This window comes from Rhamphochromis longiceps, linkage group LG18 (genome assembly GCF_057381845.1).
Source record: "Rhamphochromis longiceps isolate RC_006_pf linkage group LG18, R_longiceps_female_GT1.1, whole genome shotgun sequence".
In the NCBI taxonomy this organism is placed as follows: domain Eukaryota; kingdom Metazoa; phylum Chordata; class Actinopteri; order Cichliformes; family Cichlidae; genus Rhamphochromis; species Rhamphochromis longiceps.
The window spans coordinates 9320886-9339054 of record NC_140574.1 but is presented as its reverse complement, the minus strand read 5'-3'; the positions used below and the strand labels follow the sequence as shown (position 1 = coordinate 9339054).

General features: G+C 40.0%; 1 protein-coding gene across 1 annotated transcript; it reads right to left on the bottom strand.

Moving 5' to 3' along the window:
• Positions 1–804: 804 nt before the first annotated feature.
• Positions 805–4228, bottom strand: LOC146647695 (uncharacterized). Its single transcript, XM_085389726.1, has 3 exons — positions 3880–4228; positions 3511–3792; positions 805–1857 (listed from the first exon to the last, which is right to left on the bottom strand). The coding sequence occupies exons 1-3, from the start codon at positions 4226–4228 to the stop codon at positions 1727–1729; spliced, it is 762 nt and encodes a 253-aa protein (XP_085245852.1). The 3' UTR covers positions 805–1726.
• Positions 4229–18169: the final 13941 nt, after the last annotated feature.

Here is an 18169-nt window from a genome sequence, read left to right as displayed (position 1 = left end):
TGCTCTCATTCACACACTCACACTCATGTCTCTCAAGGCTGTTTCTACAGCTAGGCCTGAGTTAGGCCTGTCTCTAAAATCATTATTCTCTTTTCTTACTTTTCCTTATTCATCATTTTAGCCTCAAACATCTTTAAATTTACAGATTATGTTCTGACCAGTATTGCACATAATTAACTATCAGCAAAATCACATATGAATAATAATTCTGTGTTTAACCTTTACAACATTTAACTCTATTTTTCTTGTTCAAAAGTATAATGATGGGTTGGTGACATAGTTCTTATCCTCTTAAACTCCGACATGAATAAACAGGTCGATGATGGATTCGCGTTTACACACACAAACATTAGAATTTGCATTTTCACTACTCAGACTGCATCTCTCTGTTAACATTTAGATCAAACTTCAATCTTTGATCTTAAACCTTATAGATGATCTACTTACTATCAGAATGGGAAAAGGTCTTTCTAGCATTGTGACCATTTCAACACATAAGCCTCATATGGCTCTCTTCCACAGCATCCTGTCTTCCTTCTCTCACCCCAAACGGTCGTGGCAGATGGCTGCCCCTCCCTGAGCCTGGTTCTGCTGGAGGTTTCATCCTGTTAAAAGGGAGTTTTTCCTTCCCTCTGTTGCCAAAGTGCTTGCTCGTAGGGGGTCATAATTGTTGGGGGGTTTTCTGTATGTATTATTGTTGGGTGTACCTTACAATATGAAGCGCCTTGAGGCGACTGCTGTTGTGATTTCAGAATCAGAATCAGAATCAGAATACTTTATTCATCCCGAGGGAAATTAGGGGTTACAGCAGGCAGCACGCTAATGGCGCATGCGCACTCACAAAGGAACCTTCTGACCAACTTTACACAAACATCACATTGGGCAGGCATGTCAGAAGGTAGGCTGATAGGAAAAAAACAACGAAAATACACTACATGAGGTAAGAGGAGGAGAAAAAAAAAACTCCACTCAGACTGAGCTCCTAGTGGGAGAACAGTTTGATAAAAGAAAAAACACCTCAGCACAAAAGCACATGACTATCAATACACCATAGAAACACGAGACAAGCAACAGGGGCGGGTAAAGGGTAAGAGAGAGCCGGCGTAGACAGCGCATCCGGTCCTGCAGCATCTGTGCTGGTCCAGTTGACTGCTATCATCCCCGGTAGGGCACAAGCATCGAAGGCGTTGGAAAGGGAGGGGGATGAGTGAGTGCTTATCAGTGTAAGTGTGTGTGTGTGCGTGTCCATAGTTTAGCTGAGACAGTGTCCTTCGGCCTATCAGGCTAAGTAAACAGTCCTCCAGCCAATCCAGGTGTCCTTCATGGGGCGGGAAGAATAGTCATCACACAGTCGTTATCAGGGAGTTGTTTTGGTGGGCTTGGCGCTATATAAATAAAATTGAACTGAACTGAAGGCTGGGTATCAGCTGTGATGGCACGGTGCAGCCAAGAGGACATGAATCTCTCCTTACTCCACGTTACACAACAGTAACCCACTGCCCTCTTCTGGTCGTGTTCTGGAAACACACACAGTTAGGCGAAATCGGACCCATAAATACAGTTTTTGCTGATGTTTTTTTTAAAGAACAAATCCTCAAAAAAAAAAAATCAACATTGAGTAAAGCATTATTTTTCCAAAGTGAAAAGATTTTTAAAAAATTATTAATACATGCCCTGTGAAATTTTCTTGTGAAGTATTTATGTACGTTTGTAGTCTGGTCCATTTTTATCTTTTCTTCTTATGCTTTGCTATGAGGTAGACACTGATTACAGCCAACACCATGATGATCAGACTGACGGAGAGCAGGACTGCCTTCAGCAGACAGATGGAGATGCCATCAGAGGGAGTCTCTGAACCTGCAACACAGAAAACCATGACTTCACCACAAACTCAGATCCAGAATGTGACATTAAGCACAAGATGGTCAAAAGAAAACTACTAAGGTCTAAATTTGAATTTAAATAGATTTAATAGCAATTTTTTTTTACTTTGTAACTTAGTGAACTCTAATTCAAAATACATGCAAGTACATGCATAAAAGGCTCCAAAGAAAGACCTTATGCAATACCACGTTTTAAGTTTTCAATATTTAATCAATTATTTTTCACTCTTTCTGATAGGTTTGTAGCTTGAACCTATCCGCTGGAACGTTGAAGACAATATAATTACACAGCAAAGCAAGACACAGGTAGGCAAAGTTCTTCATGTTACTCATGCATGAGGGAGACCTGCCTGGAGTCAAGTGTCGTTCCACCACTTGACCTCCGTCAGACTCTCAGCCAGGTTCCCCGCAGCACTCCTTTTATTGTGGTTACATGAATATGCATAGGGTCATTAACATATAACATCTTACATAGGTATACATGTGAACAAAGAATACTGCGTGTGTGTGTGTGTGTGTGTGTGTGTGTGTGTGTGTGTGTGTGTGTGTGTGTGTGTGTGTGTGTGTGTGTGTGTGATTTGTGTGAGGTCAAGATGTGACCCGCTGGTGCCAGGAGTCTAACGGGTCCATCTAAACAAAAGGCTCTTACACTCAAACAGATATACGTGTGTTTGCTATACCATATATCAATAAGAAAAGATAAAACCTCTCCTAGGGGGTATGTGATCTATGCCAGGACACTCTGTGGAGGAGTGAACGCACTCCCCTCTTCATGCTACACAGAGTTGTTACAGACCTCCTAGGATGAGACATTCTTTCAATCTACAAATGATTATATACTTCTAAGCATATATGGTTAAATATTTCTAAGCATAAATGACAATCAACAATACAAAACCTAACACTTTCTGCTTTTTGTCATGTCAAACATAACAACAAACTACTTGTAAGCCTAACAAAAAGGTTCAAGATTTATGTTATTATTTTTATGAGCCAATGTTCCACATGTACTTATTTGTATTTTTCTAAGTTTGTGAACATATTTAATTGGAAACACTAAATTTTTATTTTAAAAAAAGAATTGCTCCCACTCTTTAAGTTTAATTCCAACCTATAAATTGAAATCAAGCACCAAAGGCTGTGACTTTCTTGGCTGATTCTCAGCAGGTCTGAGTTTCAGTGTCACATTCAAAAGTGCTGCTAATGTGGGTTTAGTCTCTCAGTTTCTTTCTTTTTTTTATCACTAGGAAGCTACTGACAAATTTGGTGGTATATCTGTGGTGGAGAACATAAAACAAAACACTACATCAAATACAATGCATGATAAAAATATTATGCAAATACTTCTCCCAAAAATGAATGGGTATATTCCATTTGAAAAAGCAGCACTACTAATGGGAAGAAATTTATGAATGAACAGTAATTAATTATCAACATTATCTACCCAGGTCTTTAACATCAGTTTGCTATTAAATTCTATTTCAGATAAATAGAAGCAGACAAATGATTTCATATGATTAATTTTGCACTGCTTGTTGTGGTTCTGTGCTTATATAATACTCAACATGCACCTTGGACTATGACCTTGTATTCAGCTACCCTTTGTGAGATTGTCTTTTATTCTTACCTGAAAGTGTCTTGTAGTCAGATGTTATCTTTTCTGTCTTGTGTTTCCAGCTCACTTGGTTGCTGTGATTACAGATGATGAAGTCTTGCTGCAAATAAATAATGAGAGTGGAAGAACAGGGCTTGGCTTTTTTTCTATTTTCTACATGAGAGCAGTTTTGGGTGTCACATCTAAACCTGCTGCTGATGTGAGAATCCACTGTGCTGCAGGTCACAGTGAGGTTACAGGAGTTTGAACTGCTGTCCACAGAGTCCACTGTCAGGTTAACTGGAGAAACTGGATCTGAGGAGCAACAACAGGCACAAAGAGAGTTACAGCTGGTCTATGCTGCATGAGTATTTAACAGTTATAATAAAAATAGAAACCTACCTTGGACTATGACCTTGTATTCAGCTACCCTCTGGTTTTGTTCCCCACTTACTATTGCAATATAATCTCCGCTGTCACTGTGTTGCACATTCTTCAACAGCAAAGAATTATTTTGTACAAAAATCTTAGCCCTGCCTTTATATGTGCCAAACACTACTGAATTAAGATAATTACTTTTAGCTACTATGTGAATGATATTAAATCTCCAGAAAAAATCTGCCCCTTCGGTGAGTGCAACAGAGCCTTTTATATCCAGAAGTAAGTCTTTTCCATGCTCCACGAACACATGTTCAGGCCCTAAATAAAGACAAATAATAATTATAATAATATCATAATCAAGTACATCCATGTTTATTGTTTCTGTTGGTTGCATGTGTTTTTGTTATGATCACAAGTTGATTGAAAAAAAAATGTCTTGATAAATCAATCAATCAATCAATCAATCAATCAATCAATCAATCACCCTTTAAAAACATCCCAGAAAGTCAATTCTGAACATCTTTCACTCAAAACGCAGAAGAACAGAATCAGCTTGTTGGGAATTGATCAGCAATTATTTTTTTTTAGCAGTAAGCTAATTGTCTAAGGAGCTTGGAAAGAAAAGTGTCTGGACATCAGTTCATCTTCTTGAGTTCTAGGGTCAAATGGTGGAGAGGTCTGGGCATTCCTCAGACAAACTTAACAATGTAGTGTATGCTGTACAGTGTACATGGGTCATTTCAGCTCAGGAAATCGCATGATAGGTGAGGCTAGGTTTTACAATGAGCTTACCCGAAACCTTGCCTGATTGTGACCTACATCCGTTTTCACACCTTGGCTCGTGTGAACTTAAGAAACTTCTCGGATGAGACGTGAAACATCTTCAAGCAACTTAAAGAAGTCAGGACACTTTTCTTTCCGAGCTCCTTATACTATCATGACCTGGATGACTAAGAACCTTCACAGACAGTAAGTTAATTATTAATTCAAACAGTTTTTATAACAAACTAGAAATTTACAGAATTGAATCAATTATAATTTGACAGAAACATCTAACCAATTAAAAGCATTTTGGACATCTTTGGTGGAATATCACTTAGTTAATACCAAATTCAAATTCAAATCAAATTCAAATTTTATTTGTCACGTACACAGTCATACACAGTACGATATGTAGTGAAATGCTTGGACAACTGCTCGTGACCTAAAGAAAACAAAAAAGGAAAGGCTATGAATAAGATAGGAAATAAATATGAAAAATTAAAAAGGGTAAATTTAACTAGGAAGGAATAAAATATAAATTAAGGTTAAAAATGAAATAACTGTACAACACAAATTAGAATGAAGGGTAAATTTAACTGGGAAGAATAAGATAAAATATATAAATTAAAGTTGAAAATAAAATAACTGTACAACAAAATACACAATACACAATATAGAACTATATAAGAATGTATGAAGGAATCTAAATATAAATAAATATATACACAATAACAGCAGCTGTACAAGTATTAACCGGAAATGAAGAATATAGTGACCAGTGTTGTGCAAAACCAAAGTCCAGAAAGTCCAGTGTGTGTGTAAGAACCATATGTGTGGGTCAGTACTGTGTGGTGGTGTGATTGTGATTGAGAGACCGTATCGCCTGCGGGAAGAAGCTCCTCCTCAGTCTCTCTGTGTTGGTCTTCAGGGAGCGGAATCGCTTTCCTGACCTCAACAGAGAGAACAGTCTGTTGTTGGGATGGCTGAGGTCCTTCACGATCTTCCATTTGCTTTGTCTTTGATAAACAAACAAATAAAAAAAAAAACGTGCCCATGCTTACATAAAAATATTGCCAAATGCTAAACTAAGATCCAATAGTACTGCTTCCAGTTCACCATACTGCGGGTCACAGCCTCAGCTGTCAGAAAAAGAGTTCACTCTCAGCTGACCTGTACTGTTATTTAAGATTTCTTTAACATATTTTCCACACTGTGCTTGGAGACATGTTGGAACAATTTTTCTCCAAGTACTTCTGTTATTAAAATATCTAGAACAGGGGTCGGCAACCCTGGGCTCAGGGTTAACTGATGGCACGACCATAGATGGACTGGCCATCAGGCATACATGCTTTTTTTTAATTCTTTTTTTTTTTTTTTGTAACGGTATAAACAATGAAAGGTGGTGGATTGGCTATGGCGGAGCTTCCACAGATTCAGTAACATTAGCAAGTGGTGGAGGCTGGCAGGTGGATGAGGGAAAGGGGAGGCAGGAGGAGAGACCCGAGGCGGCCGCCGGTCCGAGTGTCAGGTGAACTGAACTTCAGGTAAGAAGTTATTACCTGCAGTCTATCTGGGTCAGATATAAACCAAGTTTAGGTGGAGTTTATTTTTGTTGTGCTGACTTTTTACAGTCAGTTATATGGCTTTTTCCTATAGGAAAAGCCATATATAATACCTGGTGGGCCGGTTAGGGTTAGGGTCAGGGTCAGGGTCCTCTGTCCGTTGATCGGCGGACAGAGGCGGTTTCTCGCAGCTTAAGTACAGTTTTTTGTTTTACGCCGGTTTTTCCCGAAGTCGCAAAAGTATGACGTCACAACATTCTGATTGGTCACTTGCAATGTTGATCCTGGAACAACATTTAGTATGATGATCTGGGAACAACACCAACACGAGGATATCAGATCAACTGGTTGGGCCTCTTCTTAATGACGGTATTTTAACTAACAACCCCAACTATCAGATTCAACTTGTAATTGGCTAAAAATAACTTATCCTACCGGTGAGAGTGACGTTGTTAGTGATAGGTTTGTAGCTTGAACCCATCCGCTGGAACGTTGAAGACAATATAATTACACTGCAAAGCAAGACACAAGTAGGCAGAGTTCTCTGGTTTACTCATGCATGAGGGAGACCTGGCTAGAGCCAAGCGTCGTTCCACCACTTGACCTCCATCAGACTCTCAGCCAGGCTTCCCATAGCACTCCTTTTATTGTGGTTACATGAATATGCATAGGGTCATTAACATATAACATCTCACATAGGTTTACATGTAAACAAAGAATACTGTGTGTGTGTGTGTGTGTGTGTGTGTGTGTGTGTGTGTGTGTGTGCTGATCAAAGGGTCATATACATGAAAGCACCAAGGCAAACATCCTTAGTCAGGAAGAGGGTAGACCCCCCCTCACCCTAGATAACACCGTGAGGAAGTCCTGCAGTTCATCTAAACAAAAAGCACTTAGACTAAAACAAACATAGCTACGTTAATCCTACCATAAAACAATAAGACAAGGTACGAGCTCTCTCGTGCCCTCAGTGTGCTCTCTAATACACACAAAGTTTGCAGACTATTAAGGATCAAAACCTCTACCAATCTACAACTAATTACAAAACTCTAAGCATATATAAGTAAATATTTCTAAGCATAAATGACAATCAACAATACAAACTCTAACAGTTAGCTTTCCACATTTCGACACTTCAAAAGCTTCAGGAGCTTTCCACTCAGCACAGCATCAGCACCACGGAAATACATGGATACAGCCGTAGACTCGAGACACAATGCGTTTTTGGGACTTTCAGGCGTATGGACCAATGTTTTATTTTCTGAACAAACCAGAAAGCTTTAATGAGCAGCTAGATTTGTCTCGCATTAACTGGCTGAGTTAATGCCAGTTAATGCAACATCGAAGCAGCTGGAATCCACAGCTGTGCGTGTTCATGGAGCTTGCATGTTCACCTGCTGGACATACCTGACAAGTTTAACTGTCTTCAGAACATTGCAGAGGCCTTATTGACTGTACTTGGCTCTACATATCTGTGTGAGCAGATTTTCTCTCACACGAAGAGTGTCCTCGGGTAGCTGTCTGAATGCTGGACACTCGGAGACCTGTGTCTCTGAGAGACCAGAGATCACATTAACATTACAAGCCCATTATCATCAATGGAGCTCCAGTGGAGAGGGTGCAGTCCTTCAAGTATCTTGGTGTCCACATCTCCTCAGACCTGACATGGGCTGCCCACATTCAGGTCCAGACCAAAAAGGCTAGGCAGCGCCTGTATCACCTTCGACAACTGAGGAAGTTCAGGGTCTCTCCAAAGATCCTCAGGATTTTCTATACAGGCGTTGTGGAGAGCATCCTCACACAGAACATGACATCGTGGTTTGGGAACAGCTGTGTGAAGGACCAAAAAGCTCTCCAGAGAGTGATCCGTACAGCAGAACGCTGCTGCAGGATTGCTCTCCCCTCGCTTCAGGACACCTACACCAGGAGATGCCGGACTAGAGCAGCGCAGATACTGAAGGACCCGTCCCATCCTGGCAACAAACTGTTCCAACTTCTGCAATCTGGTAGAAGGTTCCGCATCTTCCGGGCAAGGACAGAGAGACTCAAGAGGAGCTTCTATCCCCAAGCCATCCGTGCCCTAAACACACACACCCGCCCGCTCACATCATCTATAATTGACTGAGACAGGACTCTTCCAGACACTAAACCAAGGCACAATGTACATTCCAAATTCCTTTAATTTTAAATATGTTTATATTGTCTATCCTGTAAAATAGTCAGATGTCTATTCATATTAATGTACAGAATTCACCTGCTTGCTGCTACTACTGCACATTCACCCAGTGTATATACTATATATATATATATAATGTTCTTCCTCTACACCCCCCCCCCAAATTTTTGCACATGTCGAGGAGCGTGTCAGGCCACATTTCACTGTGTGTTATACTTGTATAACTATGCATGTGACAAATAAAGAACCTTGAACCTTGAACCTTGAACATGTGCAGGGGAGACCGGGGATAGTTGTAACGTGGGTCAGTTGTAACACTTCCAATTTCTCCAATCAGGGCTAAGTTTCAAATGATGTGACTCATCCTGTGCATGCCCAACTCAGTTCTGCTATCACATGTGAAAAATCAGCACATTTTGTCAAACACAGACAATTTAACATGAAAAAAAGTAATTTGTATGCCAAAAAGTAAGTTTTTCTACTTTATTTCAATGTTTAATAGCATTATCTGCTTTGCAGTTAAACTCATCAAACTTAAATTATGTTATTTGTATGCCTATGGGGATATATTCTGTGTAGGTCTTTAGTGCTAGTGTTTTAGCCGTTGGCTGTAATGTTAGCTAGTTCATGGCTATAGGAGTCTGGGTCAGTTGTAACAGCAACAGTCTGGGTTAGTTGTAACAATAATGCAGATGTTACAACTTACCACACTATTACTTTAACTTATATTAAACAAGTTGGGGCAGCGACATCAGCAGAGAGAGGTTCACTAGTCGCTTTTGTATATGCGGTTAATGCCATTGGCAACACAATTACTTCACTGTTTGTGTTCCCACACATACATTATGCAGACCACTGTGTCAGAGATGGACCAGTAGGAAGTATTGGTGGAAATAAATCAGGATGGGTGCAAGAAACAGATTTCCTCATCTTTCTGAAGCACTTTGCAAACCACACCAAGGTAAGCCATGATAAAAAGTAATGGAATCGCGATGCTGGTGAACAACTACATTTTTTCAGCTTCATTGTTATGTTCAAAATTGGTGCAAGAGCTGTAGGTTATAATGCCCACTGAGCCAATGAGGCCAAACTCAAGGAAGACCAATGAAAATTAATGAAATATTCAGTTGCAGAAAATTCCATAATTTGTCTTTTTTGGGGGGTTGGAATATGTTCAAAAGCTAGATTTCTGCATTCTGTCACACACACACATAGCTACATAAATGGCTCTAAGTGTATTCATGTGTTGAATAAACAAAGATTACATGTTAATATTTTGTCAGTACCCTTATTTCATTGTGTTACATTTCACCCCAGGATATGTTACAACTAACCCAGACTATGGGGTTAATTGTAACATTTCACTCTTTGTGTTTGAGGCCATACCATGCAATGGGTAATTGTGCTGCAAAGAAAATAGCTGCACTATTTAATAGCCGAGACATGTAAATACTTTGGATTACATTTTGAATCCACTACCTTAAACGAGCTCCAAATTACAGACAAAAATGTCAAAAATGTTACAACTATCCCCGGTCTCCCCTACCCCTGTATTAACAAACATGGCATATTGGCTCAGTTTATTTTTCTTATCATTGTTGTGTGGAGACCATAAATAGCATGTGCATTTCTGTTGTATAGTTCATTTGCTGTTATGGATAAAAAGTGTCTTTTTTTTTGTTTCAAAATAGCTGATAGCTGCCAACGTCTGCAAACTTTAGTTTATTATACGTGTTTTGTAACACTTTATAATAATGCCACTGTGTGTGTGTGTGTGTGTGTGTGTGTGTGTGTGTGTGTGTGTGTGTGTGTGTGTGTGTGTGTGTGTGTACCTGTTTGAGGAGTGGTTAACCTTCTAAACTCTTCCTTTGTGGCTGGATGTGTAGTTTTCAAAATGTTTTTTTCCCCTTTCCTAAAAATAAGCTTAAACCTTTGAATTGTGGAATCACACCTCATCTTAGTGCACCTTACTGATGCTTTTACTCATTTCCTTGGGTGACATTTCCAAGGTGGTGATGTTGACAACTTTTGGTCAAAGGAGCTTGCAAAGAAAAGCGTCTGGACTTCTTTAAGTTGCTTGAAGACGTTTCACCTCTCATCCGAGAAGCTTCTTCAGTTCTAAGGTCAAATGGTGGAGAGTCCCAGATATAAACCTAGTGGGAGTGATCCCCCACAGAGGGACAAAAGGACCCCCTGATGATCCTCTAATCACCTGAGCCAAGGTGTGAAATTGGGTGTGGGACCCAATCAGCCAGAGTTTCGGGTGTGTTCATTGTGAAACCTGGCCCCACCTTGTCATGCGAATTCCTGAGGTCAGATGGCCCAGGATGTGAGTGGGCGTTAAGGCGTCTGGGAAGGGATCTCAAAACTGGATTATAGATGGCAGAGAGTTGGTGTCGTAAACCCCCGCCTCTGTTCAAAGATGGTCGCTCACAGTGGACATAGATGGCTTCTTTCACTCCTCTTTCAAACCATCTGTCCTCTCTGTCCAAAATGTGAACATTGGCATCCTCGAAAGAGTGTCCTTTATCCTTAAGATGCAGATGGACTGCTGAGTCTTGTCCTGTGGAGGTGGCTCTTCTGTGTTGTGCCATGCGCTTGTGAAGTGACTGTTTGGTCTCTCCAATGTAGAGGTCTGGGCATTCCTCGCTGCACTGTACAGCATACACCACGTTGTTAAGTTTGTGTTTTGGCGTTTTGTCTTTCGGGTGAACCAGTTTCTGTCTGAGTGTGTTGCTGGGTCTGAAATTCACTGGGATGTCATGCTTGGAGAAAACTCTCCTGAGTTTTTCTGATACACCGGCTACATAGGGGATGACAATGTTGTTGCGTCTGTCCTTCTTATCCTCCTTCGCTGGTGTCTGGTCTTGTTTTCTGTGCCTCTTTGCTGACTTTAAAAACGCCCATTTAGGATAGCCGCACGTTTTGAGTGCTTCCTTTACATGTGTGTGTTCCTTCTTTTTTCCTTCAGGTTGAGAGGGAACATGTTCTGCCCGGTGGTGTAGGGTCCTAATTACTCCAAGTTTGTGTTCCAGAGGGTGATGGGAGTCAAAGAGGAGGTACTGGTCCGTGTGTGTGGGCTTCCGGTAAATTTCGATGTTGAGTTTGCCGTTCTCTTCAATGTGCACGGCGCAGTCCAGGAAAGGCAAACAGTTGTCCTTTGTGTCTTCCCTGGTGAACTTGATGTTTTTATCCACAGCGTTAATGTGCGCAGTGAAGGATTCCACTTCTTGTGTCTTGATTTTGACCCAGGTGTCGTCCACATATCTGTACCAGTGGCTGGGTACTCTTCCTTTGAAAGAGCCAAGAGCCTTCCTTTCCACTTCCTCCATGTAAAGGTTGGCTACAATAGGTGACACGGGGGAGCCCATGGCACAGCCATGTTTTTGTCTGTAAAAGCCTTCGTTGTACTTGAAATATGTAGTGGTGAGGCAGAGGTCTAACAGTGTGCAGATCTGATCGGGTGTGAAGTTGGTCCTGTCCTCCAAGGAGCTGTCTTCTTGTAATCGTTTTCTGACGGTCTCCACGGCCTCCGTGGTGGGTATGCAAGTGAAGAGAGAGACTACATCAAAGGACACCATGGTTTCATCTGGATCCAGGGTAATTTTCTGAACCTTTTCGGTGAAGTCGGAAGTGGCTCTTCTGTGTTGTGCCATGCGCTTGTGAAGTGGCTGTTTGGTCTCTCCAATGTAGAGGTCTGAGCATTCCTCGCTGCACTGTACAGCATACACCACGTTGTTAAGTTTGTGTTTTGGCGTTTTGTCTTTCGGGTGAACCAGTTTCTGTCTGAGTGTGTTGCTGGGTCTGAAATTCACTGGGATGTCATGCTTGGAGAAAACTGACAACTTTTGGCTGCCCAAAAAGATGGGGGGGAATAGTGAGTGTCACGGGCAAACCATTAAAACTATTTAAGAAAGGCTGGTGACCCCTGTTATAGAGTCTGACAGCTGCAGGGATTATATACAAATATTCAACTATACCAGAATTAAACTAGGTCTAAAGAAAAAAAAAAGGAGTGAGTATCACTACAAAGATTAACCCACAGTGGTCCTCATACCACAGTTTGATATCAGCAAACACCGAGAGCATACACTGATATGACACCACAGCCATGCTATCAATGCAAACACTGATAACATAGCGTAAATCGAATTAAATCGGAACTTGATGAGACCTTTTGAGTAGGGCTGGGCGATATGGCCTAAAATCCATATCGCGATATAATTTGAAGCATGTGCAGTAACGATATATATCACGATATATATTCTTTTCCTCTGTATAACGTATTTCCACACAAAAAATCCTTTAATTTTCTCCAAAATCGAGAGTGTGCCGTATGTATGAATTCTGGTTGTGCTTACTGACCTCGAACCGATTTCTGCGTGCAGAAATCTGTTAAAAAATGTTTTAGTACAACGTTGGTAATCCGCACTGCTTGATGGATTGTCAGAGCATTACGGCTGCCGTAGTGAGGAGCTTCACGGAGTAATCTGGGTCCAAAACTCCGTTCATATCAGGTCCCAAAGTCAAACGAACACTAAGAGTTAAAAACGGTCTAAATTCTTTCATCTTTAATTAAATCACCTGCGTTGCTGATTTATCAGGTGTTACAATTAAGTTTAACATCCATGAAAACAGAATTTATTAAATTTAACAGAGTTAGAAGTTAACAGGAAGTTAGCTCGCTAGTTTACACCTAAACATTTCATACCATGTTCTGACAGAGACTTTCATCCAGTGGCTTCCTCATTGAGATCAGATTTACGGTTTTCTCACAAATGCCATCAAAGCGCAGCCTCCTCCCTCTCTGTCCCCCATAGATAACCATTCTAAAACTGCTCTCAATTTTCAGCTCAAATTTAACATCGAAGGGTGTCTTTACACTGTCACCACATCAGTATAATACACTCTACAGGCATGAAAATTTAATATGTTGTAGTCTGGAAGTTCCTGCCACTCACAGTTTTCTCTTGGGAAGCATTTGTTTCAGAGCCTAATTCCTGTTTGCCTTTCTCTGTGTCTGACCCCAACTGTGGTGTGTGTGCGTTCCATCCCCTCCTGCCACTCACAGGAGTTACTATAGCAACCAGCCCTGTCAGCTGAGTACTGATGACTCTCTAATTAAACCTAAAAAAACCCCCCAAAAAAAAACAAACATCCCCATTCTGTCATGTGACAATCTGATTGATCTGATTGGTTTACGGAGTGATGATGTCACAAGCACATTAAAGATGTGCTTGTGACATCATCACTTTTGAAGTTCTGAAGTCCATAAATAGGGAACAGCAGCAATTCTAAAGCAGTTTGTTCGCAGCCTTCAAACGTTCGACAACAGATACATTTGGAAATATTTCTAAGCCTTTTCAGAGTCACTGTGCACAGGCTCCAATATGCGTCCACGAAAACGCAGACAAAGAAAAAAAGATAATGCTGCCTCTCCTTCGTGGTCTGGCCAGCCAATCTCTCCAGGAGAAATGACCATGGATGCTGTCTTATCAGTCCAAAGGGCATTACAGGAAAGTCAGAAGGAAAACTCTGACCTCCATTACAAAGTTAAACAAATTGAAGAAGAGAAGCTTCAACTAGAGGAGAAGTGCAGACAATTGGAAGCACGAAATAAAGACCTGGAAGGAAAACAGCAACGCCAGCCTGATATAAAAATGATAAATGAGGGCTGGGGAATGAAGTTTGGTCAAGGACGAAAGAAGTTTTTCTCCCGTTTTCTTTCGTTGGGACAGAGTGCTGAATTAAAAGAAACATCTGCCCAGCTTCAAGGAAAGAAAGCTACTATTGAGGAGATACAATGGGATCTCCAAAACATGGAGCAAAAGAATCAGGTGCTTCAAGGAAAGCTCAATGAAGCTGAGAAAACAATTGAAAAAATCCGCCAACAGGAAGAAGAAAAACGTATTCTCCAGGACTTAGAGAGAAGGAATCTAGAACTGCGAGAATTTTGTAATGAAATGAAGGACAAAAAATCTGAACTGGAAAGAGAAAAGGAAATACAAATGCAGCACATAGTCAAAGCCATGAGGGAAATGTACGTAGATCTGACAGTGAGGTTTGATGAAACAGAGTGCAAAAATAAAGAGCTTCTTGAAGAAAAAAAGCAACAGGAAGAAGAAAAACGTATTCTCCGGAAGTTTGAGAGAAGGAATCTAAAACTGCAAGAATTTTGTAACGAAATGAAGGACAAAACACCTGAACTGGAAAGAGAAAAAGAAACACCAATGGAGCACAAACTCAAAGCCATGAGGGAAATGTACGTAGATCTGAAAGTCAGGTTTGATGAAACAGAGTGCAAAAATAAAGAGCTTCTTGAAGAAAAAAAGCAACAGGAAGAGGAAAAACGTATTCTCCAGGACTTTGAGAAAAGGAATCTAGAACTACGAGAATTTTGTAATGAAATGAAGGACAAAACACCTGAACTGGAAAGAGAAAAGGAAATACTGGAAAAGCAATGTTCAGAGATGCAGTGTACGATCGATGGAATAAGGAAAAAACACTCAGAGCTCATGAATGTGATGTTGTTGAGGGTCATTGACTTGAGGAGCCAAATAACTGAAATAGAGGCACAAAAGCAACAACAAGAGAAAAAATGGGAACACCTGCTGCGTATGCATGAAGAATTCAAGAGAAAAATTGACCTGAAAGAAGAGATGTACAACAAAAAACAAGAGAGAAATACAGACATGCGCAAGGCAAATCGAATGGAGAAGGCAACATACAAAGACCCGAAAGAAAAGCCTAGAAAAGAACAAGCAGGATTAAAAGAAATGGAGCAAAGATGCAAGCAACTCGAGAAGCAAAATGCAGAAACAAACGATCAGTTGAGAACCCTTATCCTGGAGAAAAAAGCGCTCATGGAAAAATACCTGGAAACGAAGAAAAGAGGCTTCTGCTGGTTATTCAGATGATTTAGCCTCGTCTTCCTCCACCTGTGAGCCATCTTAATTGTCACCTCTCCTGTCCCCCCTCTCCCTTTCTCTCCTAACACCTATTCCCTACCTTCTTAATCTTTTTTCTTTTTTTCACCCTCACCCCCCAACCAGTCCCAGCAGTTGACTGCCCCCTCCTGAGCCTGGTTCTGCTGGAGGTTTCTGCCCGTTAAAAGGCAGTTTTTCCTCCCCACTGTCGCCTAGTGCTTGCTCAGAGGGGATTGTTGGGGTTTTCTCTCCTCCTCCCTTCCCCCCCCCTTCATTTACTTATTTGATTGTTTAAATTTTCTTTTGTTGTTTCTGTAGTTACTTGTTTTACTTTTTTCAACTTGTGTAATAAAATAATAAACCAATTGAATTTATCCTTTGAGTATTTTTCATCTAATCTTTACAGAATTAAGCTCTGTCTTTTATTTGCTTCTTAAAACTCCATAAATGGTGAAGTAAAAACCCTGGGATATGGTTTAAAACATTGAAATAGACTAACCAACTAGTCTAAAACTAAGAAACACTTAAATATTACGTTAAATTGAAAACAGTTAAAAATAAATATCCCTGTTCAAAAATGTCATGTGATAATCTCATTGGCTTATGGAGTGACTCCTGGAGGGGAAAAGGCGCACAAATGTGGCAGGCAGACGAAGAAAAAACAGCATAATGATACTTTTACGTTTTGAAATCTACAAAGGTTTGCACTGTGAGAATCAACTTGTGAGAACTGTGACTAATCTTCATGTGTGTGTTTAAAAAAAATAATTAAAAAATAAAGTGTATAAAGTGTGTGGCGAGGGGCTAGTTATTCTGAGAAACCCTGCTGCAATAAATGAGGGACCACTGTATATACTTTCTCTTTGAGTCTCCAGGTGAAGGCACAGCCATGAAGTCGTCCACTAGACAGTCCCAGATGGCCGTCGCTACCTGGGGGATGATCTGGCTCACCGTGGACACCCCGACTCTGTAACTGAACACGATGGTCCTGAAGGAGTCCCTGGTGGCAAGGAACCTGGACAAAATTGTTCAAAATTAGTATTATGTGTACTGCAGTTACAAAATACATTATTCAACCTCCAAAATACTTTTGTGATGTCAGATTTAAATTACAAAACATAAATCTTACTTAAAACATTTTGTAATTATAAGGATAATTACATAATATATATTAGATATAATATAAAACAGTCAGTTGTGTTTTGTTTTAACTTTACCATATCATAATTTGATTGGTAGCAACTTTTACCACTACAGTGAGCCAATCACTCATAATTCCTAAACATGTCAATCAGGTAGGAATGAAGTAAGACATTAATAGAAATAAAGAGTTGTACGTAGCCCTTTCTTTGCATAAATCATTGCTAATATTTTTGAAAAATTAACCTGTGATAAGACAGCATATCAAGATAGAATATGCTGGATAGAACCATATAACTAAAGATGAACCAAACTGTTCACAGTTTTATCTAACTCTCAGTTTTAAGAAAGGCTGGTGACCCCTGTTATAGAGTCTGACAGCTGCAGGGATTATATACAAATATTCAACTATACCAGAATTAAACTAGGTCTAAAGAAAAAAAAAAAGGAGTGAGTATCACTACAAAGATTAACCCACAGTGGTCCTCATACCACAGTTTGATATCAGCAAACACCGAGAGCATACACTGATATGACACCACAGCCATGCTATCAATGCAAACACTGATAACATAGCGTAAATCGAATTAAATCGGAACTTGATGAGACCTTTTGAGTAGGGCTGGGCGATATGGCCTAAAATCCATATCGCGATATAATTTGAAGCATGTGCAGTAACGATATATATCACGATATATATTCTTTTCCTCTGTATAACGTATTTCCACACAAAAAATCCTTTAATTTTCTCCAAAATCGAGAGTGTGCCGTATGTATGAATTCTGGTTGTGCTTACTGACCTCGAACCGATTTCTGCGTGCAGAAATCTGTTAAAAAATGTTTTAGTACAACGTTGGTAATCCGCACTGCTTGATGGATTGTCAGAGCATTACGGCTGCCGTAGTGAGGAGCTTCACGGAGTAATCTGGGTCCAAAACTCCGTTCATATCAGGTCCCAAAGTCAAACGAACACTAAGAGTTAAAAACGGTCTAAATTCTTTCATCTTTAATTAAATCACCTGCGTTGCTGATTTATCAGGTGTTACAATTAAGTTTAACATCCATGAAAACAGAATTTATTAAATTTAACAGAGTTAGAAGTTAACAGGAAGTTAGCTCGCTAGTTTACACCTAAACATTTCATACCATGTTCTGACAGAGACTTTCATCCAGTGGCTTCCTCATTGAGATCAGATTTACGGTTTTCTCACAAATGCCATCAAAGCGCAGCCTCCTCCCTCTCTGTCCCCCATAGATAACCATTCTAAAACTGCTCTCAATTTTCAGCTCAAATTTAACATCGAAGGGTGTCTTTACACTGTCACCACATCAGTATAATACACTCTACAGGCATGGAAATTTAATATGTTGTAGTCTGGAAGTTCCTGCCACTCACAGTTTTCTCTTGGGAAGCATTTGTTTTTTGGCATCTAACTCCTTCAAAACCGTTCAACTTAGAAAAACCATTCAAACACCGTTAGATTCCTCTTCTTTTGGACATGACTGCTTCTACTTTTCTCATTTTTAACATTTATATTTTTAAAATTATTCAACTTTTTTCAACAAAAATTTCCCATGTATTTCAATGGGGAGACCCTTCAAATTCTCATTCAACTTCCTCCTCTTTAAACTGTATCTACTTCCACATACATTGTCATAGAGCCACCATTCAAACTTTAAAACGAAGACAAGACATTCAACTATTCAACTTGTATTTATCTTTTCAATATCTATTATACTTTTTC